General features: G+C 44.8%; 1 protein-coding gene across 1 annotated transcript in view; it reads right to left on the reverse strand.

Moving 5' to 3' along the window:
* Positions 1 to 27,735, reverse strand: part of SPATS1 (spermatogenesis associated serine rich 1) — a 44,717-nt gene that overhangs the window by 14,940 nt on the left and 2,042 nt on the right. The window contains exons 2-5 of the mRNA XM_014479518.2: positions 25,698 to 25,746; positions 9,981 to 10,111; positions 7,967 to 8,181; positions 7,517 to 7,639 (exon numbers count right to left, since the gene is read on the reverse strand). Of these exons, the coding sequence (XP_014335004.1) occupies positions 7,517 to 7,639; positions 7,967 to 8,181; positions 9,981 to 10,111; positions 25,698 to 25,746 (518 nt within the window). The remainder of the gene's footprint in view (positions 1 to 7,516; positions 7,640 to 7,966; positions 8,182 to 9,980; positions 10,112 to 25,697; positions 25,747 to 27,735) is intronic.

Genomic DNA, 27,735 nt, shown 5'->3' on the forward strand with positions numbered 1-27,735 from the left:
GGACACGACTGAAGTGACTTAGCAGCAGCAGCAGCAGGGCAAGATGGGGGATGGGATCATTAGGGAGTTTGGGATGGACACTGCTATATTTAAAATGGATAACCAACAAGGACCTACTGTATAGCACAGGAAACACTGCTCAATGATATGTGGCAGCCTGGGATGGGAGGTGAGTTTAGAATAGATACATATATTTGTATGGCTGAGTCCCTTTGCTGTCCACCTGGAAATATCACATTGTTAATTGGCCCTACTGCAATATAAAATTAAAAGTTTTTTCAAAAAAGAAAAAAAATACAGCTTACCAGAATCAATGGAAAAAAGAGGGTGCTAAAATAGATAACCAACAAGGACCTGCTGTAAAGTACAGGGAACTCTGCTCAATACTCTGTAATAACTGAAATGGGAGAAGAATTTCAAAAAGAGTAAAGACGTGTCTGCGTATAACTGAATCACTTTGCTGTACACCTGAAACTAATACAACACTGTTCATCAACTACACGCCAATATAAAATAAAAAAAAAAATTAAATGGGGTGGTGGAAGAAAAAACAACATAAAACATTAAAAAATAAGAAATAATTCAAAAATACCGATTCCCAAATCCCATTACAGATCCATCAAACTGGAATCTTGGTCAGTGAAGCCTGGGAATCCACATTTTGCAGAAGCCTCACTCCCTCAGTAGTTCTTAGGCTCATGCTTGGCAGTGAAATTCCTCCTCTTCAAGCCCAGTTCCATCACTGCACTCATTCTATCCTGCCCCTCCTCCTGATTCTCCACACGCATCCAGTGATGAGAATCACCATGGGACACTTGTTCAACATGCAGATTCCAGGGCTCCAAGCCAACTTACAGGGAGGGGGCAGCAACCCGGAAATCTGTATGTTTAAGAAGCACCTCGGGTGATTCTCAGAGCCAGCCAAGTGTGGGAAGAGCTGTTTTGGCACAAGGCCCTGAGCCACGCCTTCGAGGAGGGCATGGCAGCCCACTCCAGTATTCTTGCCGGGAGAATCCCAACGAACAGAGGAGCCTGGCAGGCTGCAGTCCACAGGGTCGCAAAGAGTCGGACATGACTGAGCGACTAAGCACAACATGTCATGCAGCCTAGGGCAGCCCTCCATACACAAGGGCCAACTATTTGCTTGAGGAGTGAGTAATTGGGATGGAGTGGAACCCAGTGGAGGGCAGAGCTGTGAAGAAAGAGCACAGGTCTCCAGCAGCGCCAGATATGGAACCGCAAATGTGGTATCAAGAACATAATACAGACCACACTCTCTGACCACACACAATACTATTAAAAATCAATAATAAAAAGACAGCCAAAAAACACCCATAAGCTTGGAAACTCAAACCACATCTCCAAACATTTCACATAATAGAAGAAAGCATAATGTGACTCATGAGGTACTTAATGATCAATGACATAAATACAATATATCAAAACTTGTGGATTCAAATAAAGCAGTGACTAGAACCTAGAGCCTTAAATGCATACACTGTATTTTACTGAATGTAAGACACCATCAGTTGTAAAAACATTATTTTATGGACCACAAAGAACAGAGGAGGCCAATTAAATTATGACACGTGCTTTATCATTTTGGACTTTTATATTCATTGAAGAATCCTTTTAGACTTACTTAGATATAGATTTTAATCCTGTACGTATTTAAAGAAGGAAAATAAAAGCAAAATTAAATGGCTAAAGGCACTCGTGGGGCTTTCCAGGTGGTGCTAGTGGTAAAAAATTGCCTGTCAACACAGGATACGCAAGAGACTCGAGTTTGATCCCTAGGTCAGGAAGATTCCCTGGAGTAGGAAGTGGCAACCCACTCCAGTATCCTTACCTGGAAAAATCCATGGACAGAGGAAAGGAGTCGGACAAGATTGAGCGACTGAGCACGAGGCATTCTTAAACCTTACACACATTCAAAAGTCTGATTATTGAATCACTTTTCACCTCAATCCCTGATGCCCACATTTTCCACCAAAATTGATCTCAATGCAACAAGAATGTAGGTGACGGAGCATTTCTTAAGTGCCTCTGGAATTTTCTTCCAAACCACAGACACACCTCTGCGTTATTCAGTGCTCATCCAGCAAAGTTATATCAACTACTTCACAGGGGTTAGTGGGCCCATGGCACTGGTAAGACCCATCCAACTTCAGAGACACAAACTGTGAAAAATGTCCATCTTACAAGTGACAGGCTATAGTGTCAGAAAACAAAGATTCTAAAATTAATGACCTAAACTTTCAATTCAAGATATAAGAGGAAAAAGACAAATGCCTCAAAATGATAAGAAATCATAAAATAAAAGCAGAAATGAATGAAATAAAGATGATTAACAGAATTAGCGGTTCATGGAAAAAATTAAAAATGTAGATAGAGTTCAAGAAAAAAATTTTAATGTAAGTAAACAGTATAAGAAATGGAAAAGAGGCCACAATTACAAATAAAACAGAAGTAATCTTACCCATAAAGAAACCGAGTACTAGAAATATCAAATAACTTGTACGAGGTTACAGAGCAATGGAGTATAACTCATAGCATGTAGTTTAGGGTCTTCCCTGGCAGTCCAGTAGTTAAGACTCTGAGCTTCCATTGCAAGGGGCGTGGGTTTGATTCTTGGTTGGGGAACCAAGATCCCCACATACTACACAGTGCAGCCAAAAAAACAAAACAACAAAAAATGTAATTTAATGTTACAATAATCATGATGGAACTGACACAAACCCTGACAGATAAATCAACAGAACAAAACAGCAAATGTAGCTAGAATAAAATGTTATGTGATAATAGCGGCATTTTATCGCAGTGAAGAAAGACTGGATCATTCAAAAAAATATTTCTGGAACAGCTAATTAACCATTTGGAATGAAAATAAAATTAAACCTCCCTTATCCCCAAATAAATTTCAAATGAATTACAAATGTGAATGCAAAAATTAAAAGATGTATCTGAAAAAATAACAAGTGAATGTTTAAATAATGTTAGAGTGGGGAAGTTATTTCTAAGAAAGGTATAAAATACAAGCAAAAGAAAAGAGGCGTAGATTTGAATACACACACACTTGAAACTTTCATAGCAAACTATAAATAGATTCATAACATACAGGATTTAAAAAGAGCTAATAGGGACTCTCTCTCCCTCGTGCATGCGCTCTCTCTCTCTTTCTCTCTTTCACTCTCTCTCTCTCTCACTCCCTCCCTCCCTCCCTCCCCATGCACTCCTCCACTCTCTTCTCTTCAAGTCTTGGACTCTCCTGCTATCTTCTAAATAAAATAGAGCTGTAACACTGATTTGCCTAAGAGCTGTAGCACGGTTTGTCTAGGACCCAAGAGCTGTGATGTGCCAAGGGCTTTAATGTCCGTCGCTCCAAATCTTTGTTGTGACAAGACAAAGAACCGAGGAACATACACTCGCGTGATATCTATGGTGCCGTGACTCGGATATAACCTGGCTGAAACAACCTCCGTGCGGAAGAGGCCAAGCACAGCAGGAGCCCAACTCAGCGAAGCTCCCACGCTAGAAGCGGAAGGCGAAGAAACCCAGTGCAGGGGAAGGCCCATTGTGCTGGAAACCGGGACAGCGAAAAACGAACTTAGCAGAAAGCTCACGCAGCCCAGTCTCAGATTCCAGAAGACCTCCAGTTAAGGTCAACCAGCTACAACATGCAGTGCCAGTTCAACAAAGATATAAAACTACAGCTGACCACGGAAAATATCACACACCCTTGGACACCGCTATAAGGACTCTGAGGATTGAGACTAGCAAGAGGGGGAGGCCCAATACCCCTCGCCGTCCCAGTTCAGCAGGAAGTAGCCAGAAAGACCTCGACGCCCCTATTCCCAAAGAATTGGGCCTCCCATCTCTTGAGGGGGGAATGTTAGGTAGGTAGAATAGAGAAAAGGAGTCCAAATGGCGGTGACTAGAAGACAAGGAAGGTCAAAGAAGGTCCGAGGACCAGAGTGAAGACTTCAGGCAGAACAAACAGCACTCCTGGCTAAGCCCAATTTGCATAGGGCAGGCCCAGGTGGAGGAAAAAACATATAAAAGGAGGAGCCAAAGCGCTTTCTCACGGACTCTCTCTCCCGCGTGCGTGCGCTCTTTTCTTTCTCTCTCTCTCTCTCACTCTCTCTCCTGCTATCTTCTAGATAAAATAGAGCTGTAACACTGAAAAAAAAATAAAAAATAAATTAAAAAGAGCTAATAATCATGACAAAGCATGAGTTTTTAAAAATTTATAAGATGAAAATCTTATACCCAAAGGAAAATAAATGAGCAAAAGACATGATTAGGTAATTCACTAAACACACATATATAGGCAATATATGTTTGGGGAAAAAAATTCATCCTTACATTAGTGAAAGAGTTGAACTTAAAATAAGATATTATTTGCTATCCGTTTACAAATACCTAAGGCTGGCACAGCTTGGAGGAATGACATTTTTGTACACTGCTGCTGAAAAAAACCTCCATCTTACTGAAGAGTAATTTGGCCATTTATGTCCTCCAAAACCTATGAGAAATGCTCTTTCATTCCAAGGCCCTACTTTCAGTAACATCTATGAAAAGGGTATGAAATGTATATATAAAGATGCAGAAAGGACTCACATATGTAAAGAAAAAAATAAAATTAAGAGCAGAGATGTCTTCTGGGTTGAGACTCAACGTCAGTTCTGAGTTACTTATCATAGCATTTACTTATGACAATACTTGCCCATAGGTTTTAACAGGGACTGCCTTTTCTAAATAGTTCACATTGTATATTGTATTCGGCCACTAGGGGGACTGGCGAATTCACCAAAGCAAGGATTGTTTGCTAAGGATGGTATCAGAGGGGGCCCCCCTCACAAGTTTCGGGGTTTCTTTTTTTTTTTTTTTTTTTTGAGAGGTAAAATGTAAATATATTATGCAGCCCTAAGCAACGAGCCAGTGAAACCACATCTACAAATTTAGCCTATTTCCCTGTTTACTTAAGAAGTTTTGTGATGGCAACATTCTAGACAGCAGCCTGCAGCTGCCGTAACAGCAGACTCTGCAGACTGACCAGCAAGGGCTGGAAGAGGGGTCTGCCTGCTCAACTGGCACTTTCTCCAGACTCGGCTGAGTTCCGGGAATTCCTAAAAGAAACTCAGCTTCAAACATGCTCTGGAGACACTTAAGCCTGACCCCAGGCTGCCTCTCCACGTCTCCTCAGGTGGGAGAAAAGGGCTGGAAATCCAAGTCCAAACCCTATCATTCTGATATTGATGCCTCCACTGCGTAGAGTAACATCAAGTTACTTTCAGCAAGTCAGTGACCTGTTTTGCCCAGCTCACAATGCCTGCCCCACCTCTCTATCTAGCACTGTAGCCTGAGGTGAGACACGCTAAGTTAAGGAACATCCTTCTTGAAAGGGTCACCATTATCATATTCATTGTTACGCAAATGCAAAAGATATCCAGTGAGCCATGATCTTGAAAATCCTAAATCAAAACACTTCGAGACAAAAAAAAAGATGGTCCAACCTAAGAGAAAGTTCTGATGACTAGAAAGGAATTGAGGGGGGGAAAATCTGTTTCAGAAGAAAGTCTGTTTCTCTGGTACCATCTGTGAAATTCACAATAATTATTTCCATTTCCGTTAGGCAGGAATAACACCTTACATAACCAAGGCACTTTCACACGCTGTCATCTCAGCTGAGTTACACAATAGCACTGTCTGGCGGGGAGAAAATAGTACAGCAAGCCAAGTTAGCTTCTTGTGGATACTCTTTAACCAAACACTTGGTTTCCAATCCCTGTTTATCTGCTCAGCAAACAAACAAAAGATCTAGGACAGTGGTTTTTAACCCTTTTTTGAATCACAGACTCCCTCCAAGAAATAAAGAAAGTCCTGGGTCCTCTCTGCTGGAAAAAATGCATACACATCCAGAGTTGTGCACTCAGCCTTTGCTGGTTCATGGAGCTCCTTTCCTTACTGAAACCTGTGGACTCCATGTGAAGCTGAGCTCAGATGTGGTCTCCTGAGTGGATACACCTCTCCAGCAGAAAAGGAAGCCATGGGTCTTTGGTTAATGTGGCGTGGCAATCTCAGGGTCTGGTGTTCTTCCAGGAGCCCTAACCTAGAAACCTGAAACCCTTTTGCTGCTGCTGCTAAGTCACTTCAGTCGTGTCCGACTCTGTGCGACCCCAAAGACGGCAGCCCACCAGGCTCCCCCGTCCCTGGGATTCTCCAGGCAAGAACACTGGAGTGGGTTGCCATTTCCTTCTCCAATGCATGAAAGTGAAAAGTCAAAGTGAAGTCGATTAGTCGTGTCCAACTCTTCGCGACCCCATGGACTGCAGCCTACCAGGCTCCTCCGTCCCTGGGATTTTCCAGGCAAGAGTACTGGAGTGGGGTGCCATCGCCTTCTCCGACCCACCCTTAAAACAGCAGCACCCTTCTTTAGGCCTGATCAACCTGAAAACTGCAGAACATTCTGGAGCTTAAAGCTAGAGTCCCAGAACCTTTTTCTGCTTGCTGAACTAGCCACCTTGGGCAATTAGTGGCTCTAATTTCTGTTGCTCCACTGGCCCCTGCTTGTAAGGAAAAGTGAAAGTCTGAGTCACTCAGTGGTGTCCGACTCTTTGCGACCCCATGGATTGTAGCACGCCAAGCTCCTCTGTCCATGGGATTCTCCAGGCAAGAATACTGGAGTGTGTTGTCATTCTCTTCTCCAGGAGATCTTCCTGACCTAGGGATTGAACCCCAGTCATTGAGGGCAAATTCTTTACTGTCAAACCCACCAGGGAAGCCCCAGTTGTAGGTAGGTAGTAAATCATACCTCCACCCTCTCCCTGCACTTGTAAATGCACCTGGAATGCAGAAGACCAAAGACCAAGCTCTAATGGGCAGAGATGGAACGTTCTACAATCTCTTTTTGTGGCATGAAGGCTACCCACTTACATGTACTCACTTGGGGGTTTTCTGAGAGACTGTAGCTGTTCTCCACAGCACTGTTCTCTAAAGGCAAATGTACCCCTAAACATTCTCTTCAGCCATAAAAATCAATCACAGAGCTCCCATCCACTGTTTAATTTAAACCTTTCACTAAAGTGTTCCTAATTTCTACCTGAGCTGTCCCATCCGATGAACAGTGCCACAAATCTGATATATTAGCACAGAGAAAAAAGAAGTGGGGGCCTGGGTTTGGAGACTGGAAGACTCATGTCAAATCCCAGCTTTATCATTTATTGACTGACGCACTGGACAGGTCAAACCTATGTCCTCCTTCATTCTTTGTAATATACCTCTCCCTGAGATATATTAGGAGATCCAGGGAGGTCATTTATGAGAACGCCTGCCTCGATGCTGCTCTCTGCCTTACCAGACCTTGGATTAATACAGACAGTATCAATACAAATAGTCCCTATTACGGGGTCCCAAACTAGCCTTCTTTTAAACGTCAAAAGATGCCTTCTGGTTCAGTGTACTTGGCTGGGGCAACCAAATCCCAGTCAGCCCTCCTGATTTTTTTAAACTCAACTGTATCTCTTCTCTCCCGTGGTGATGTCAGAGTCTCCTTTCTCTTGAACCTTCTTCAGGTCTCTGCTGTAGAGGAGGCGGAGATGAGAGCCCGGAGGACCGCTTCCAGCGTCCATGGACTCAGCTATGCAGATGTTGATTTAAATATTAAAAAGCGAGCCGGAGACAAAGAAAAGACCTTTGTTTAAAAAAAAGGCATCAATCAAAGGAAACAGAAACTTCAGGGGCCACGGAAAGTCTAGAGGGCAGGGCTGGCCTCTTGATCAAAGCTTCCCTCGCTTTCTCTGATTGGGCGTTTCCGGGTTCGGATGCCCGCCGAGCTCCCTGGGCCCTCACCCGCCCACTGAGATGCTCCTTCCCTTCCTCCGCTGGGTGGTCCACCTCTTCCCCCAGGGAGGCCTGGCTCTACGCTCCGAGGCCTCCAAGGAGGATACGGCCGACATCAACTCACCAACCTCAACCGGCAGCCGAACTGCCGAACTGCAGGCCGAGGATCCGGGAGCCAAGGGCAAGAGGGACGCCGCGGCCACCTGCTTCACCCGCGGAGGCGCGTTCCGGGGTTGCCAGGACACCAGCCCAGCAACGCGAGCCGCCGCCTCCCACCAGGCGGTGCTTCCGGGCCCTCTAGGCTTCCCCCGACTTCTGGGCCGCCGCACGTGATGGAGTCTTTTGAAGGAGCAAAACCAATGTGGGCAAGGACCAATGGAAAAGTGGCTTTGTGTTCCTGAATTTTTTTTCTTTTTTTTCAAGAACTGTGGGGACTTCCCTGGTGGTCGAATGGCTGACTCACTCCCGCGCTCCCAATGCAGGGAGCCTGGGTTCCATCCCTGATCAGGGAACTACCCTGTGAGAGGCAACTAAAAGCCGGTGCAGCCAAGTAAACAAATACTTTTTTTTAATTGTGACTCTTCTCCAGGCAATTTTCATTATCAGGACTGTAGCCTCTGGTGGCAGTGAATGATGAGCCCTCCACAAAGCTTGCAGATGCGGTCTTATAACTGGCATTGATTGGACAAGATCACCTAACACTTCAGAGCGTATTTTCTGGGCCAGGCGCCTGGTGGATGTTATCTTCCTTAAGCAGCCAGCTGCATTTTTCAAAATAGAAAGCTGAGTTTGAGCAAGGGCTTGCTCAAGGTCACCCAGAAAACTGAGATTCATTTCCAAGCTTTCTCACTCCAAATCTACCACTCTGTCCATCATACCAACTTAAATTATCTTTTAACTCTTATCAGCAACTAGTCAATTTTGCAAGGAAACCTTCTCTCCGACTCTAGTTTAAGTCCCTCAGTTCAAATTCTGATGCATTTTTTCCCTTGGTGAAGTGGAAAAAAATTAGACTGTGTTTTTATTTTAATAAAATTTTTACCGATTATAAAACAAAAAAGTAGTCATTCTAGAAACCTTGAAAAAAATTTTAAAGTATTGTTGCCCAGCTAACATTAAGATGCTGCGATGCCAGGAAGGCAGAGATTTTCGTCTGTTTTGTTCACTGCTATACACCAAGCACTTAGCACAGTGCCTAGCACATATAGGCACTCAATAATCACTGTTTAACAAATAAATGGGTGAATGGATTATGGATTTAAATGGCCCGAGCTGAGCTACTCCCTCTTCTGTTTTCATCCTTCTGGAAAGAGACCAAGTCTCTAACCTGCACCATCAAGTTTCAAGACATCAGGACAGACAGCAGCCAAAACTCTCATCCTAGACAAGCCCTGCGTACTGTAACTCCTAAACTTTCCCTTACTCTGCAGCTTTAAAGCCTCCTGGGCCACTTTGCGGTCATCCCCTGGGCAAGTTTTAGATGCCCCTCACCCTGGGCTGAGGTCTGGCAGGGCATGGGAGTCACCCTAAGGAGTTCCTGGGGGCAGTGGAGCTCCAGAAGCTGCCTGACTGCCTCGATTCAGCAGTAGAGGTGAGGGTTTGGACGCTCGGTGTATCAAGAAGCCCAAGGCCTCCTGAAGCTCCCAGAAAAGTCTGTGTGTATAGGCCATCCAGCAAAAAGGGCTTATCCTCTCTCTTGGCTGCATCCCCCCAAACCAAGCCTGGCACAGATGTCACCGCAGAACCCACATGGAAACAGAGGGTTGATGCAGAAAGCGGGCTGATCTTGGGCCCTGAAATCAACCTTCTCGAGGGCTGTAGGGCCCTCCTTGCAGCTCTGCAGTCTGGGATCCTGCCATGCCATGAGCTGGGGGAGGGAGGAGGGGTCCCAAATGCGTGGGGTTGGGATCCCAGGGCCATCACTAGCACATATAGGGTCTAGTGCCTAAATAAGGTTTTTTTTTAATCCATGTTTTTGTGGGTCATAAGTTGTTGTATATCAACATTTTCATGATCCAGCCTAACCATAAAAGGCAAATGCTTCTGGGAGGTTACATGGCAAGGTGGAAGGAAGGTGAGCTAGACCTTAGCTCCACCAACCCCTCTGCCCCACAGAACCTCACTTTACAGTCACTCACTGGGGGCTCAGCTCTGAGAGGAGACAGCAGAGCGAGGCAGTTGGTGGGAAGAGGTAAACCGGGCAGATGTTTAGACACTGGTTAGGGAGGGCCAGTTCTGGCTTTTGCTTGGCCTGCTCTGAATCCAGACCCTCTAGAACAAATAGTGAGGCAGTGATAAGAACTAGGTGGGTGCATACTAAGTCACTTCAGTCATGTCTGACTCTTTGCAACTCTATGGACTGTGGCCCGCCACACTCCTCTGTCCATGGGATTCTCCAGGCAAGAATACTGGAGTGGGTTGCCATGTCCTCCTCCAGGGGATCTTCCTGACCTAGGGATTGAACCCTCATCTCTTACATCTCCTGCATTGGCAGGCGAGTTCTTTACCACTAGTGCCACCTGGGCAGCCCAAGAACTAGGTGCCTAGGGAATTACAGGAAGCCAGACAGCAGAGGGGGAATCAAATAAACTCTACCCCTGCTCCTCTGGGGTCTTTAGCAGAACACAGGGAAGAAGCCTGATTCCAGAAGGATGGCATTGTGTGCTAGTCAAGCGGTCAGAGACATGGTAAAATGCTTCTCGTGTCTGGTAAACCTCAAGAGTTTCCATCTAAATTGGGGAGGGGTCCTTAATCATTAACTCTCCCCGCAGCTGCATGGCAAACAGTGCATATACGGGAACCTCTTTTCTCCAATGTCAAGAAAAAGTCACCACAAACCCACCTGACATGCATGTCCCATAAACACACACCAGAGGGCAGTGTAAACCAGGACATGAGAAAAAAAATCACAGAGCCTCCTACAAAGAGGGCGCTGGGGAAATGGGTGTGGGGTGGATTACTGATGCACCGTTGCCTTTGAAAACTTTCAGTGGTAAACAGAGGGGGCCTGGCAAAGGTGGCCGGGAGGGAGCATTTGTACCTCAGAACCTGCTACCACCAGCAGCTCCCAAAGCCTCAAGGACTTCCCATCAGGTCAGGTCAGGAAACAGCTTCCAAGCACCTCCCGTGTGCAAGGCACTGTGCTGGGGACAGGAATTCAAAAGTGAGTAAAACCCAGTCCCTTCTCCAACTGAGCGCCTATGATGTGCCCATCTCTTTACATTCATTATCCCACTTAACTCTCACAATGGCAAAGCGCTATAAGAATCATCCCCATTTTACAGATGATGAAAAACAGACTCAGGGGGGTAAAATACTAGTCCCACTGCATGCATGCTAAGTCACTGCAGTTGCGTCCGACTCTGCGACCCTATGGACTGTGGCCCATCAGGCTCCTCAGTCCATGGGATTCTCCAGGCAAGAATATTAACGTGGGTTGCCATGACCTCCTCCAGGCGATCTTCCTGATCCAGGGATCGAATCCATGTCTCAAGTCTCCTACATTGGCAGGCAGGTTCCTTACCACTAGCGCCATCTGGGAAGCCCACTAGTAACTGGCAAAATTGGAGTTTAAACCAGGTCTGTCTAGATTCAGAGCTGGGGCCCTCACTACTGTGAACCTTCTTTCTAAAAAAAAAATGTATTTATGTATTTATTTGGCTGCTCCAGTTCTTAGTTGCCTCATGTGGGATCTAGGATCTTTGCTGCAGTATGTGGAATCTAGTTCCTGACCTGGGATCTAAGCCAGATCCCCTACATTGGGATCGTGAAGTCTTAGCCATGGGACCACCAGGAAGTCCCCAGGTCCTTCTTTGTGTGTGCTCTCACAAGGTGATTAAGAGGATTAATGAATAAACACATGTAAAGCACTTAGCACACCCTGCACACGGTAAGAAGCCAATAAGTGCACTTTTGTTAAGAGCACTTCCTTCTGTGACTGCTTTCTCTAAGCGCCAACTCAAATCTGGAGCAAGGGGAGCTGAACAGCATCTGGCCTGTTTTGTTAGAGAAGGGCAAAGAGAGAAAACAGTAGATGTGATTTTCACTTTTGCAAGTTGTTGAAGAGCTTCCCTGGTGGTCCAGTGGCTAAGACTCTGAGCTCCCAATGCAAGGGGTGCGGGGTTTGGTCCCTGGTCAGGAAACGATCTCACATATCGAAACTAAAGACTTCACATGCCACAGCTAAGAGTTTGCATGCCGAAACTAAAACATCATTCCACAGTGAAGATCAAAGATCCTGAGTGCCTCAACTAGGACCTGTCATAGCCAAATATATAAATAATTCTTTTTTTAAAGACGTACTCAGGAACGTTCTGTCCTTAGATCACTCATATTTTTATTATTCTTTTTTGCTGGTTTTATTTTTTATACAGTTTTTAAAGGCTACACTCCATTTGGTGTTATTACATTACTACTGGCTATACTCCCCGGAGATTACAGTACACCCTTGTAGCTTATCTTACACCCAAGAGCTTGTACCTCCCCGTCTCTCACCACTGGTAACCACTAGTTTGCTGTCTCTATCTGTGAGTCTGCTTCTTTTTTTTATATTCACTAGTTGGTACTTTTTAGATTCATTTATTGCTCCATTGACACAATGTGACCATAAGCCAAGGTAGAGCCCCAAACTGGAAGTCTAGACAGGTTAGGAATCAAACCAGTACTCCCTGGAAACCTCTCAGACTTTGGCAACAATGAGCAAAGACAGCAAAAAGGTGCAGTGCTCATCAGAGGCACAGGGGATATGCGTGTGCATGTGTGCACACGTGCGTGCATGCACTCCTGCTGTCCCACCGCCTGTATCCCAGCACCCGAGGGCACTGCAGCTGCCGCATGCCTTTACCTCTTGTCCACTCATTCTTCTTCTCAGGGGCCTTTCCCTACCTGCTCTCTCCTCAGACCCCACCACCACTTCCTTCCTTACTCATATGTCAGCCACCTACTTCACTTGCCCTTTTTCTCTCTGCTTCCACATTTTGGTCTTTGTATGAGTCAGCTATTGCCACAGTACTGTTCTGTAACAAACTTCCCCCAAACTCAGTGACCTACGACAAGCGTATATTCTTATCACTCATGAGTCTAGAGGTAAGCTAACATCAATCTTCTTCAGGCTGCAGGTCAGACTGGCTCCAGGGTGTCCCTGAGATTCAGCTTCATTCCTCAGGTTTTGTGTCACTCTCCTGGGGCCCGTAGCTCCCCAAATAATGTTCTTGTTTTTTTAGTATTTATTTTTAACTTATTTATTTGGCTATACTGGGTCATGGTTGCAGCATGCGAGATCTTCACTGTGGCGTGCAGAATCTTCAGCTGCAGCAGTCGAACTCTTAGCGGTGGCTTGTGGGAACTAGTTCCCTGACTAGGGATTGAACCCAGGTCCCCTGCATTGGGAGCTTGGAGTCCGAGCCACGGGACCACCAGGGAAGTCCACACAAGACATGTTCTTCTCGTATGAAATGGCATAAGCACGAGAGGGGGTATGAATTAGCACACCGCCCCTTCCACCCATATTCTCTTGGCCAAAGCAAATTATGTGGGGAAACTCAAAATCATTGAATTGAGGACGTGTACTCCATCCACATCCAGTGGGGGATAATACAGAGTCCTATGGTACAGGGTGTGGATGTGTAATCCAAGTACAGGGAGAGCCTGGTGAACTGAGAACAATCATTTCATCCAATGAGTTTCATGTGCATCAACCGTTCCTCCAAAACATCCATGGGGGTAGGAGGCTATTTGTCCTCGTTACCGTACACAATATCTTCCTCTTCAGTCATCTCCAGCTCCTATAACAAACCGTAGTCCATTTTTCTGATGCCTGCACTGCTCACTGGTTCATGAAATGGGGCTTTGGCAAGAGTAAGGCCTTGGCTGCAGGACTCCCTGCTTCCTCCACACCAAACGGCCTTGTGATGTTCATGCTCTAGAGTAAGGCATGGACATGTCCTTCCAGCACACTCCAATCTTTTCAAATTCCTATTCGGCTTTTTCATTTACCAGAAATATTCTAAATTAGATGTGCCTTTCTCCTGGATGAAACAGGCCTTGATGACTTCCAGATGTTCCTTCCTCATCTAGACAGGACTCAGATTCAGGGAAGGGGTCAGGTCAGAAAGAGGCAGGACTGCATACTTAACACATTTTGATTTTAAACAGACACTGTTGGATACAAAGCCCTCAGATTCAAAAGAGTCTTTCAGAGCAGAGGAAGAAACGTTCAGAAATCATCATGATTGGAAGCAGCATCCTTCAAACAGGGCTTAGATTTATTCTAAAAGATGGCGTTTGCATCACCGCTGAGCACTTAACCGAATGCACTTAGGGGGAAGCAACCCACTTATTACTGTGACGGGCACGGGAAGTTAACTGTGAACTTGGCAGCTCCTGTTACTCACACTGGAGGCTGTGGTCTGACACTGAGACATTAGTTGCCTAGCAGTTTCTCATGGGGATGACAGAAAATAAGAGAAAAATCCATGAGAACAGTCTTCAAGGCACCATGGCTAGCTGGGGACTGCCATCACACAGGTGGACATTAATAAACTTACCCTGCATAAAAAGGAATGGGTGACACGTGGTGTCTGGTCTCGGGACCACAGCCAGTCCACTTCATATTGAAAGTCCACAGCCATACAGGAGGTCCCTGGAGTGGCCAAGTTTATAGAGACAGAAGGAAGAACGGTGGTCACCAGGACTGGAGTGGGGGACAGGGCGTTGTTCTTTAATGGGTACAGAGTTTCAGTTTGGGATGATGGAAAAGTTCTGGAGACAGACAGGGGTGATGGTTGCACAACAATGTAACTGAACTTAATGCCAGTGAATCATATACTATACTTAAGAATGGCTAAAATAACAAATGTTATGTATATTTTACAATAAACATGTTTTTAAAGTTGGTGACCACCGGAAAAATCTACCTAGCAGTTCACCTAAGTGGACTTTTCTACACCTATGTTGTATTTCAATGACTTAAAAATTTTTTTTAATTGTCGACACAATTTGTAAAGGTTAATTTACAGTTACTACAAAATACTGGCTATATTCTCCACGTTGCACAATGCATCCTTGAGCCTATCTTATACCCTTTTGTACCTTCTACTCCCCCACCCCCATATTGCCCCTCTTCTACCTCCTCACTGGTAACCACTAGTTTAGAGTCTATATCTTCAAAGGCTGCACTGCACAGCTCATGGGATCTTGGATCCCCGACCAGGAATTGAACCCACACCACAGCAATGGAGGTGTCAACTCCTAACCACTGGATTGCAAAGGAATTCCCTTCAATGACCTTTTTAAACAACAAAGAAATAACTACGAAATGAGAGACAGAAATAAGTGCTGTGCGAACTTACAGTTGCCTGTAGGCACTGCTGTATTTAAAATGGATAACCAACAAGGACCTACAGTATAACACAGGAAACTCTGCTCAGTGGCAGCCTGGATGGGAGGGTAATTTGGGGGAGGATGGACCCATGTATATGTAGGGCTGAGTCCCTTCGATGTTCACCTGAAACCATCAGAACATTGTTAACTGGCTATAGTACTGTTAGTCTCTCAGTCGAGTCTGTGCAACCCCGTGGACTGCAGCCTACCAGGCTCCTCTGTCCATGGTATTCTCCAGGCAAGAATACTGAGTGGGTAGTCATTCCCTTCTCCAGGGGATCTTCCTGTCCCAGGGATCAAACTAGGGTATCCTGCAATGCAAGCAGATTTTTTACCACCTGAGTCACCAGAGACGCCTCATACAAAATCAAAGTTTAAAAAAAAAAAAAAAGAAGAAGTGCTGCAAAGACAATCAAATCAAGTAAAACAAAAGAGCGTGAAGGAGGGCGAGGCAGAGCTCAGGACATGGCACCTGCTAGGCTATGCTGTGGATTTCATTCCCTATTAACCTCAGGAAGCAATTTTATACCTTTATTTTAGGGAGAGATTAGATTAAAATTCAGGTACTTAGTACAGCATGACAAATAGTTACTACTTAACATATTTATTTATTATTTCAAAGAGGACAGTGTTAACTCATCCAGGATAAATCAGAGCCTTCTCATTTATAACTGAAATTCAAAATTTTAGCAAAATTCAAGAGATTTTTGTTTTGGTATTTTATTTATTCCATCGTTAGTATTTTTTTTTTAATCTGGTCACAAAGTTTTGCATAAAAAACAAATGCAATCAATCTTTGTTAAAAATCAAATAAAATACTGATATGTATATATATTGGGCTTCCCTGGTGGCTCAGACGGTAAAGAATCTGGCTGCAATGCAGGATACCTGGGTTCAATCCCTGGGTTGGGAAGATCCCCTGGAGGAGGGCATGGCAACCCACTTCAGTATCCTTGCCTGGAGAATCCCATGGACAGGGGAGCCTGGTGGGCTATAGTACATGGGGTTGAAAAGTGTCAGACACGAGTAAGAGACTAAGCACAGCACAGCACATGTATATGTGTGTGTGTGTGTGTGTGTGTGTGTGTGTACATATGTGTGTATATACATTTATAAATGTCTCTGTATGTGTATGCACGTGTGTGAAAGAAAATAATTTTCCTTAACAAAATTAAAGACAATGTTTTTAACTCTATAAGCATAAACTTCTGGATTTTGGCTTTGACTAAAATCAGCTAAAATTAAAGCCAGGTCTTAACTTTGGGGACTGAAGAGGTAAGGAAAATGTTTGGAGTGAGACTCCGAGGAAGCCAGCTTCAAACCACCATTTGGGGAAAGTTCTCGTGACCACCCTGCTCGACCTTTCCTTGCTTCTCCTCTGTGTTCTACTAGTCACCCCAACTACCATAATCTGGACTGTTTTCTGCAGTTCTACTCTCTGGGGAAAAGAAAGCATCAGCTGTCTGTCAGGCATCAATATTTCTGCAAGACTGCTCCAAAGTCTTTAATTACTGACTCTCTCTGTCTGCCAAGTGCCATCTAATACCTCCAATTTATCATCCTCACAGTCCCTTGCTAGGGTAAGGGTAACATCACCATCCACAGAACTGACAGCCAGACTTCGATAATTAGCCCATCATCCATCAGCCTGTCACTGAGGATGAGGAAGAGATAGAGAGAGAAAGAGAGGGGCAGGGCGCTGACCCTGCTTCCTGTGGGCACTGTTTCAACTTCTCAGGCTCCTGGCTACTTCTGCTTTTACCACTATTTGCAGATGAAAGAAAAGAATTTGAGAAAGAACAGATACTTGTATAGGTATAGCTGAATCACTGTGCTGCACACCTGAAAGTAACACAATAATGTTAATCGACTATACTCCCATATACAATTTTTAGTAAAACATTAAAAATAGGACTTCCCTGGTGGCTCAGTGGTGAAGAAACCGCCTGCCAATGCAGGAGACACAGGTTCGATCCCTGGTCTGGGAAGATCCACGTACTGCAGAATGACTAAGTCTGGGAGCTGCAACCACTGAGCCCAGGTGCTGCAACTGCTAAAGCCCACATGCTTTAGAGCCCGTGCTCTGCAACAAGAGAGGCCATTGCATTAAGAAGACCATGGATCGCAACGAGAGTGTGGCCCCCACTCACCGGAACTAGAGAAAAGCCCTCGCAGCAATGAAGACCCAGCACAGCCAAAAATAAACAAATGTTGTTGTTTAGTAGCTAAGTCATCTCTGACTCTTTGCGATCCCATGGACTGCAGCACATCAGGCCTCCCTGTCCCTCTCTGTCTCCCAGAGTTTGCCCAAGTTCATGTCCATTGAATTGGTGATACAATTCCAACCATCTCATCCTCTGCCACCCTCTTCTCTTTTGCCTTCAATCTTTCCCAGCATTAGGGTCTTTTCCAATGAGTTAGCTGTTCCCATCAGGTGGCCAAAGTATTGGAGCTTCAGCATCAGCATCAGTTCTTCCAATGAATATTCAGGGTTGGTTTCCTTTAGGATTCACTGGTTTGATCTCCTTGCAGTCCAGGGGATTCTCAAGAGTCTTCTCCAGCACCACAGTTTGAAAGCATCAATTCTTCAGTGCTCAGCCTTCTTTATGGTCCAACTCCCACATCTCTACTTGACTCCTGGAAAGACCATAGCTTTGACTTTACGGATCTTTGCCAGCAAAGGGATGTCTTTGCTCTTTTAGAAATAAAATTTGAAAAAAATAAAGATGAAAGAAAAGGCATTCAGCTGAAACTCTCTGATTCCTGGAAAGTATATCCTAGGGAGTATTTTCTAATCCACATCCCAAGAGGGCACCATGACCACCCAAGGTTATCTGGAGTCTCTCCCAAAGATGCGAGGAGCTTGGAACAAGAAGAAAAGATGAAAGGGGGAAACTCAAGGTGTCAGTTTCTTGGCTCACATCTCTCAAGGCAGAGAAGTTTTGAACAAGCTTTTCAGGTCCAACCTCCATAAGACACAAGTACTTGTCTCTTTAAGGAAAACTTAACCCTGCCAAGAGCTGGAACAGCAGCCAGCAAACCTTCTGATTGCTCCTCCTAAGAGCCTTCCCTGATGCTCAAGTCAGGGCAGGGTGTGTGCCCATCAGCTTGATCACTTTTATATCCACTTACTCATCGGTCCGTGTTCCCGAGCCCCCTGATCCCCAAGCCCAACTGTCAGCTCCCTGAGGACAAGGGTGCCATCAGCCTTGCCTGGCATGAAGTAGCTTTTCCATAAATATTTGTGGAACTGAACTGAATTTACATCCTCTCTTTATCACATCAACCAAGAGGAGTGTGTTCTTTTTTCTGCCAGCATTTCGAAAGTTTCTGGGGATGTTTCCAAATAATTAAAGTTGCTCCCATTAGGCCTCAAAACTTGTTATCGAATTATTTCTAAAATGCTCTGAATATTTCCTTGCTTTATTAACAAAATACAGCAAACATAATGTAACCTCTCCTTGATGTCCTGGGTGTATTCATCAGCTGTGAGTTTGCCTGCACTAAGAGCTTCAACAAGAAAGCTGGTTTCTCTCCGATGTGACAATGCAGGAATGAATAGTCCAGGATGCCCTCGGTGACTCCATAGGGTCGGGGATCAAAACTCTTTACATCCTTTGCTGTAACCGCTAGGTGATTCCCTGTCCCCTGAGACTGTATCCCAGCCCATGAGAAGAGCAGCAAAATGGCAGAGCTTGCTGATCTGGTACATCCCACTTCTGCTCCTAGTCCAAGGGCTACAACAGCCAAGCCTCGAAGTATGAGACCCAGTGGTGTGGTCCATAGAAAACCTGGGGATTCCATTTCTAAGAGAAGGGGAAATTGAATGTTAGGGACGGTGTCTGCCACAACCATCTTGGTAAATGGAATCATGCTCCTCTATTGTGCTTTGTGGTTCCTGAAATGACAGCTGAAATGTGCAAGAAAGACTCATTAGCAAAGACCAGACTGCTGGAGGTGACTGGTTCCTCAGACCCTACTAGGTCCCTAGTCTGTCTCCCAATATTATACACATGCTTCTAGTGGCCCTAATTCTTGATCTGCTAAGAGTTAGAAAACCAACCACCGCAACTGTTTAGAATTATATGTGCTAAACACATACACACACATCAGATGGGAGGTGAGCAGATGTGGTTAGTAAGATGGGCCTTGGAGCCCAGTCGTGTGGGTTTGGATTCCTGACCTACCATTCACATTGTGATCTCAAGCAAGTCACCTAACCTCTCTCAGTTTTTTCATCTGTAAAATGGGAATAACAATAGTAACTTACTTCACTGGGCTGTTATGAGGACTAAATAAGTTTTTATATATAAAGTAGCTTACCTGGTATACAGCATATGCCCAAGAAGGGACAGCTATCATTATTAATATGAAGTAAGTTACTGATTCCACAGGTCGAGTGGCAAAGACACTCGTTTGGTTTCTTTGTTGTTGGTAGTGGTGTTTTTGCTTTTATTTCTTTTTGGGTCATGCCGCTTGGCTTGCAGGCCCCTGAAGTGAATGCATCAAGTCCTAATAACCACTAGACCACCAGGGAATCCCCAAACCACCAGGGAATTCCCAACTCTCCGTTGAAGTAAGCTTTATGAGCTTTAGGGCAGTACCTTTCACTGCTCAGAGGCTCTCGTCCCTCATCCCCAGGATCTGGGCTAAAGCCGCTGGAAGCCAGAGGGCCAGAGAAATGGAGTGTCATGGTGAACTGGAATCAACTTGAATTTTGATATGTTTTATCTCACTCACATCCTGCATGCATTTTTAATGGCGTCTCAAAGACGAGCACAGGAAGCCAAGAGCAAAGGCAAATTGCATTAACGATAAGATTCCCAATTCTGTGTTTACTTTTTCACTCTGCAGACATCCTTACAGACAGACAGTGGCTGGCCCCATTTCAGGAAGGGATAATGGAAACCTGTGTTCTAATTTATTAAACACTTATTGCATAAAGGGCTTCTCATCATATGTCTCTAGACCAAAGCCAGAGTGACCAACTCTGTCCCTAAAAGCCTGAACGACAAGAAGCAAGGAAGCCACAGGGCACTGAGACGCTCTGGTGAATGAGTGGCGTTGCAGCCAGGAGCCACAGCCATTACGGATGCCAGTCTTTTAGGATGTGTTCTTGAAGACAACGTACTTTTGCATCCCCAAATCCCACACATAGGCAGGGTCTACCCAAATACCTTTGTGAAAGGGGAAAGATAAGATGACAAACTTAACTGTAGAATACATGTGCACACGTCCGTGCATGCTAAGTCACTCCAGTCGTGTCCGACTCTTTGAGACCCCATGGACTGTAGCCTGCCAGGCTTCTCTCTCCATGGGATTCTCCAGGCAGGAATACTGCAGTGGGTTGCCATTTCCTACTCCAGAAGATCCTCCAGACCCAGGGATCAAGCCCACATCTCTTACGTCTCCGGCATTGGCCAGCAGGTTCTTTACCACTACCGCCACCTGGGAAGCCCTTAGAATACACATAAAACACAAAACAAAGCAAAGAGAGGTGTTTTCTGGCAGTCTAGTGCTTAGGACTCAGTGCTTTCACTGCTGTGGCCCAGGGTTCAATCCCCGATCAGGGCAATGAGATCCTGCAAGCTGTGAGTTGGCAGCCAAAATAAAAATTTTAAATAAAATTTAAAAAGCAAAGAGAAGTAAAAGTAGTATCAGAATAAAGCACCTTGATGGCAGAGTCATGTGCGTGATAAAACACATGTGCATTTTTAAGACACAGAGTTCTAACTGTCACAGCATAGTGCTAGTCTTTGAAATTCTGATTAATCAGGGAATGCCAATGCCTTAAAATTTCCTGTTTTGATGTGTTCCAAGGAACTGGACTGAATTGTCTCATATTATCTTATAGCTTCTTATTTTGCATTTTAGTTATTAATTTTTCAGTAAGAAATGCACTTACACCACTTGCAAACACCATAAAAAGATAGCTCAGCTGGTAAAGAATCCACCTGCAAAGTGGGAGACCCCAGTTTGATTCCTGGGTGGGATAGGCTACCCACTCCAGTATTCTTGGGCTTCCCTGGTGGCTCAGATGGGGAAGGAATCCGCTTGCAATGTGGGAGACCTGGGTTCAGTCCCTAGGTTGGGAAGATCCCCTGGAGGACGGCATGGCAATCCACTCCAGTATTCTTGTCTGGAGAATCCCCATGGACAGAGGAGCCTGGCGGGCTGCAGTCCGTGGGGTCTCAAAGAGTCGGACACGATGTGCAACTAAGCACACACAGCTTGCCAAATCAGAACTCTGAAAAAGTATACAAAGAGGGGCTTTCCTGGGGGCCCAGCGGTTAAGAATCGGCCTGCTAATGCAGGGGACATGGGTTCGATCCTGATCCAAAAAGATTCCACATGTGACGGGGCAACTAAGCCCGTGGGCCACGACTACTAAGCCCACACTCTAGAGCCCGTGCTCCTCAACAAGAGAAGCCACTGCAAAAATAAGTAAATATGAGTGGCCCACTGTGCCCAGATCATGCTAGCCCTCTTCACACGTGATTAGTACACAAACCAGAATGAGGAGACTTGAAAGTGCCAGATGGATCAGACACTCAGCTGTTGCATTCTGTCTCCCAGAATCATGAGAAACAAATGTCTTCGAAGCGTCTTTGATGAGCAGAACAAGGTAACAAGGGGAGTGTGTGGCTGACATCACTGACTTAGGGTGGCAGATGCATGCCTGCAAATCCAACTGGAATGTTCACCTTGGCCAGGCTTAGCATATACTCCCCCCCTGGACAGGGCTTGTTGCAACTAGAGAAAGCCCGAGTGCAGAGACAAAGACTCAGCACATGCAAAAGTAAAAAAATAAATACATTTTAAAAGTAGACAAGGAAAGCCTCCTTCCCACTGTACCCATGACTGGAACGGGCCCACCTCACCTGGTCCGGCAAAACTACTGTTCTTACTTTTGTATCCCTTTCTGAGTGCTACAAGCAAATACAGATGTGTGTTTCTTTCCCGTCTGTTGTACACAGCAACAGCATACACTCACACTATTCTTTTCAATTTTGGAGATCTTTTCATAGCATTTCATACAGAATTTCTTTATTCCAGGTTCTCTCAAGGAAGGAAAAAACACTACACACGAGCCCCTGGCCTTGGTCAACTCTGATAGGAGAATGGATTCTTTTTTTTAAAAAATCAAAGTACAGTTGATTTACAATATTGTGCTAGTTTCAGGCGTACAGCAAAGTGATTCAGTTATACATGTATTTTTTAGATTATTTTCCATTATAGGTTATTATAAGACATTGAATACAGTTCCTGTGCTATACAGTAAATCTTTATTGTTTATCTATTTTATGTATAATAGCTTTTTTAAGCCCATACTCCTATTAATCCCTCCCCCGCTTTCTCATTTGGTAACTATAAAGGTAATTATCTAAGTTTGCTTTCTCTGTGAGTCTGTGTCTGTTTTGTATTATTATTTTTGTATGTAAATTACAGTCATTTGTATTATATTTTAGATTCCACATAAGTGATATCACATATTATTTGTCCTTCTTTGTCTGACTTAACTTCACTAAGTATAATATTCTCAAGGACTACCTGCTGCTGCTGCTGCTAAGTCACTTCAGTCGTGTCCAACTCTGTGCGACCCCACAGACGGCAGCCCACAAGGCTCCCCCATCCCTGGGATTCTCCAGGCAAGAACACTGGAGTGGGTTGCCATTTCCTTCTCCAATGCGTGAAAGTGAAGTTGCTAAGTTGTGTCCGACCCTCAGCGACCCCATGGACTGCAGCCCACCAGGTTCCTCCATCCATGGGATTTTCCAGGCAAGAGTACTGGAGTGGGGTGCCATCAAGGACTACTTATGTTACTGCAAATGGCAATTTTTCATTATTTGTATGGATAACATTTCATGTACACATACCACACCTTATTTCTTGATTGTGCTGGGTCTTAGCTGTGTTGCATGGGATCTTCCATCTTCCTTGCAGCATGTTTGATTTTTTTTTAGTTGCAGCCTGAGAACTCTTAGTTGCAACACGTGGGATCTAGTTCCCTGACCAAGGATTGAACCAAGGTCCCCTGCATCAGGAGCGAGGAGTCTTAACTGCTGGACCACCAGGGAAGTCCCTATACCACATCTTCTAAAAGATCAAAACTCTAACTCAAAAAGATACATGCATCCCAATGTTCATAGCAGCAATATTTAGAATAGCCAAGACATGGAAGCAATCCAAGTGCCCATCATAAGATGACTGGCTTGAGAATGGATTCTTAATTGAGCAGCCCTTAGGAAAGCTCCCTAGACACTCCCTTCAGTAAGCACTGTTGGCTAGTCAAGCACACTGCCGAGTCACAGGACTGGGCTCCTTGATATGCTCCCTGTATGACTTACCTGCTCTTCCCTCTGCACAGAGCACCAAGGCATCTCAGGCCCATGACACAACCCTATCATTCATAACCACGCTTAAATGAAACTGCTTAATCTTCAGGTGCTTTGCAATATACATGCTCTTCTTCTAAAATTAGAGAAATGTGTATTAAATACTGCTGCTGCTGCTGAGTCACTTCAATTGTGTCCACCTCTTTGCGACCCCATGAACTGCAGCCCACCAGGCTCCTCTGTCCATGGGATTCTCCAGGCAAGAATACTGGAGTAGGTTGCCATGTCCTCCTCCAGGGGATCTTCCCGACCTAGGGATGAAACCTACATCTCTATGTCTCCTGCATTGGCAGGCAGGTTCTTTACCACTAGCATCACCTGAGAAGCCTGTAATAAATACTGCTTTTTAAAAAATCAATATCTCAGTGATGGTGTTCTGTTACACATGACCTGCAACTTTTGAGTCCTTTTCCCCACTGTCTAAAATAAATGCCTCTAAATTCATTCTTTTTTTATTTTTTGCCAGGCTTCACAGTTTACTGGGTCTTATTTCCCCGACCAGCAATTGAACCCATGTCCTTAGCAGTGAAAGCATGGAGTCCTTACCACTGGACCACCAGGGACTTCCCTCATCCTATTTCTGATGCATTTCACCGTCAGTTGCAGATATCATAACACTTTACCCCAACAGTTCAGTATTCATATCAACTAGATTCAAATTGCTTTCGTTTTTTTTATTATAAACCATACACTTTTTAACTGAAGCACAGTTAAATCGATTTACAATGTTGTGCTAACTCCTGCTCTACAGCAACGTGATTCAGTTGTACATATATATATTCTTTTTCATATTCTTTTCCATCACGATTCATCACAGGATGCTGAATATAGTTCCCTGTGCTATACAGTAAGGCCATGTAGTTTATCCATTCTCTATACAGTAGTTGGCGTCTGCTAATTCCAACCTCCCCAATCCACCCCTCCCTTAACCCCCTCCCTCTATGCAACCACAAGTGTGTTCTCTGTGTCTGTGAGTCTGTTTCTGTTCACCGTGAAATGTTTTGACCTGAGTTTTGACAAACACTTACTATACTTCAGTAAGCCAAGATAGTGATGTTGTACTCTTTTCTACACGCCAATCAGGTGAAGACTGCTCTGCTAGGGGCTGCAGCTGAGACGGTGAGCAAAGAGCCCATAAGACTCAACATCAGAGGTCTTGCTTTCACTTAAGGATGCACCATAGGACAGAGTGCACAGAAAAATGCCACGCCCTGAGCTATCAGAAGTCCAGCTGGGAAGGGCAAACGGGAGACGTGGAAAACTCCCAGGATTAAAACCCAAACAGACCCGCAGAAACCAGAAACCCTGAAAAGGGTCTGAATTAAAGTCTGAGTGCTTAACTGGCTGTTTACCTCTACCATCACCTTTTCTACTTTCTTAGCACCTCCTGCCCCCAAGCACAGGTCATTTTATGTACCTCTGACTCTTGCTACAGGTGGCATGCAAAGGTGTGGCTAAGAAGTCATGGAAGGGCTTCCCTGGTAGCTCAGTGGTGAAGAATCTGTCTGCCAGTGCAGGAGACACGGGCTTGATCCCTGGTCAGGGAAGATCCCACATGCCGCAGAGCAACTAAGCCCCTGTGCAACAACTTCTGAGCCTGTACTCTAGGGCCTGGGACCCACAACTACTGAAGCCCGAGTGCCCTAGATCCGATGCTCTGCAACAAGAGAAGCCACTTCAATGAGAAGCCTCAGCACCAAACTAGAGAGTAACCCCTGCTCGCTGCAACTTGAGAAAAGCCTGTGCAGCAACAAAAACCCAGCACAGCCAAAAATAAATAATTTTTTTAAAAAATAGGAAGTCATGGAAAATAGCCATGGGAAAACTGACTCAAGATGTCACAACCTAATTCATTGTGTCATATGAAGAAAAGATCTGTCAGCAGAAGACACATGGACTCTAGAAGCATGGGGTCTGCAAAGGAGAAGACCAAGGATCAAGAACGCAAGAGTGTGTCTTCAGCCCTGTCCAGGGGAGAGTATATGCTAAGCCTGGCCAAGGTGAACATTCCAGTTGGGTTTGCAGGCATGCATCTGCCACCCTAAGTCAGTGATGTCAGCCACACACTCCCCTTGTTACCTTGTTCTGCTCATCAAAGACACTTCGAAGACATTTGTTTCTCATGATTCTGGGAGACAGAATGCAACAGCTGAGTGTCTGATCCATCTGGCACTTTCAAGTCTCCTCATTCTGGTTTGTGTACTAATCACGTGTGAAGAGGGCTAGCATGATCTGGGCACAGTGAGCCACTCATATTTACTTATTTTTATGATGTTTATTGATTTACGGCTGCACTGGCTCTTCATTATCGTGCACAGGCTTTCTCTAGTTGTGGCGATTGGGGGCTACTCTCTGCTACTCTCGTGCAGGCTTCTCATTGCAGTGGCTTCTGTTGTTGAGCACAGGCTCGAGGGAGTGTGGGCTTCAGTAGTTGGGATATTTCCGGACCAGGAATGCAACCCATGTCCCCTGCATTGGCAGACAGATTCTTAACCACTGGACCACCAAGGAAGTTCTTTTTTTTTTTTAATTTTTTTTTTTTTTTGGCCAAACCACATGGCTTTTGGGATCTCAGTTGGACCAGGGATCAAGTCTGACAGTTAAAGTGTCAAGTCCTAACTACTGGACCACCAGGGAATTCCCACACTCTCTTTTTGTCTTTATCCTTAGAAGATATTTATTTGAAATACTGTTCCATCAAAAAAAGAAAAAAAGATTTTTACTGGTTGTATATGGAATTCCGGATTGACAAGGTGTTTTGTTTTGCTTTTTAAGCACTTTAAAAATGCCTTTCCACTGTCTTCTGGCTTCTATTGTGGCTATCTAACATAATTTTAAAATATTATAGACACCAACTCAATGGATGTGAATTTAAGCAAACTCCAGGAAATAGTGGAGAACAGAGGAGCCTGGCATGCTACAGACCATGGAGTCACAAAGAGTCGGACATGACTTAGCGACTGAAAAACAACAAGCTAACGGTCTCTTGTCTCTTTTCTCCACCTTAAAATACCAAGCTTCCAAAGGACGGAGGGGGGGCCACATGTATACATCATTATGTTTTTGTTTAAGGTTTGTGTTTTAAGATTTGAGACATGAGACTAACTAAGACTATTAGATGAGATAAGGGTCTATATGGATTGCCTTTAGAACTCAAATACAGCCCAAGTTTCAGGATTTCAACCATTTCCCTGCAAATGACCTTACTCATGCCAGCCCCCTCCCTCCATCACGCTCAGACGGCAGAATCCCAACCCTAACTACATCCAGTAATCTATGTGCTCTGTGCACGCACCTGAGAAGCTAAGCATGGATGGAGAAAATCCCATTGTGCTGATCAGTCTCCGTTTAAATCAAAGACCTCAAATCTTAAATGAGCAGCCAACACTGCAGCTAATCCTACCACACTTCCTTAGTAAATCTTCTCTCTTTCCAGGTGGCAATTTCACCTCTTCACCTCACTGCATACTGATGAGGAAATAGATGTCTGAGGATGAGTCGTCTCTAGACTTTCCAGCCCTAGATCCTCTGACACACTGCATTTGTATCCACATCTCCTCATCTTACTGTGATGGAAGGAGTGTCCTTGCTTGTGGCTACACTTTGCACTGAACTTTTCAATCCCCTCTAGTACTTAAAAACTTGGCTGCTACAATAATACCCTCATTCTCTTGCTTTGTCAGTTTCTTCTCTGTACTGGATCACACCCATGTGCATACAAAGACTTAATGTTGCTGCTCTTAAAAATAAATACAATTCCTAGAGCCCACAACCCCTTCCAGACTCTTTTTTTCTGCTTCTCTTTTTCTGCAAACTCACTCCCAAGTTGTCTCTATTTCCTTTCTCTGCCTTCTCGTCTCCCCTTCTCACTCACTCCAATTGGCCCTTCCATCCCTCCATCCCACTGAAAGTTCTCCCACTTTGCCCAGTCCATTCATTAGGTCTCTGCTCTCATCTTGCTCAGCCATCAGCAGCACTTGATGCAACCGGCCACTCCCTCCTACTGGAATATCATCTTCTCTTCTCCAGGCTTCGGTATGACCTCACTCCTTCCAGTTTTCCTCCTGACTCTCATCACTTTCTCAAGTTTCCCTCCAGCATCTCGGAATACAGGGCC

Source organism: Bos mutus, chromosome 23 (assembly GCF_027580195.1).
Source record: "Bos mutus isolate GX-2022 chromosome 23, NWIPB_WYAK_1.1, whole genome shotgun sequence".
Taxonomy (NCBI): domain Eukaryota; kingdom Metazoa; phylum Chordata; class Mammalia; order Artiodactyla; family Bovidae; genus Bos; species Bos mutus.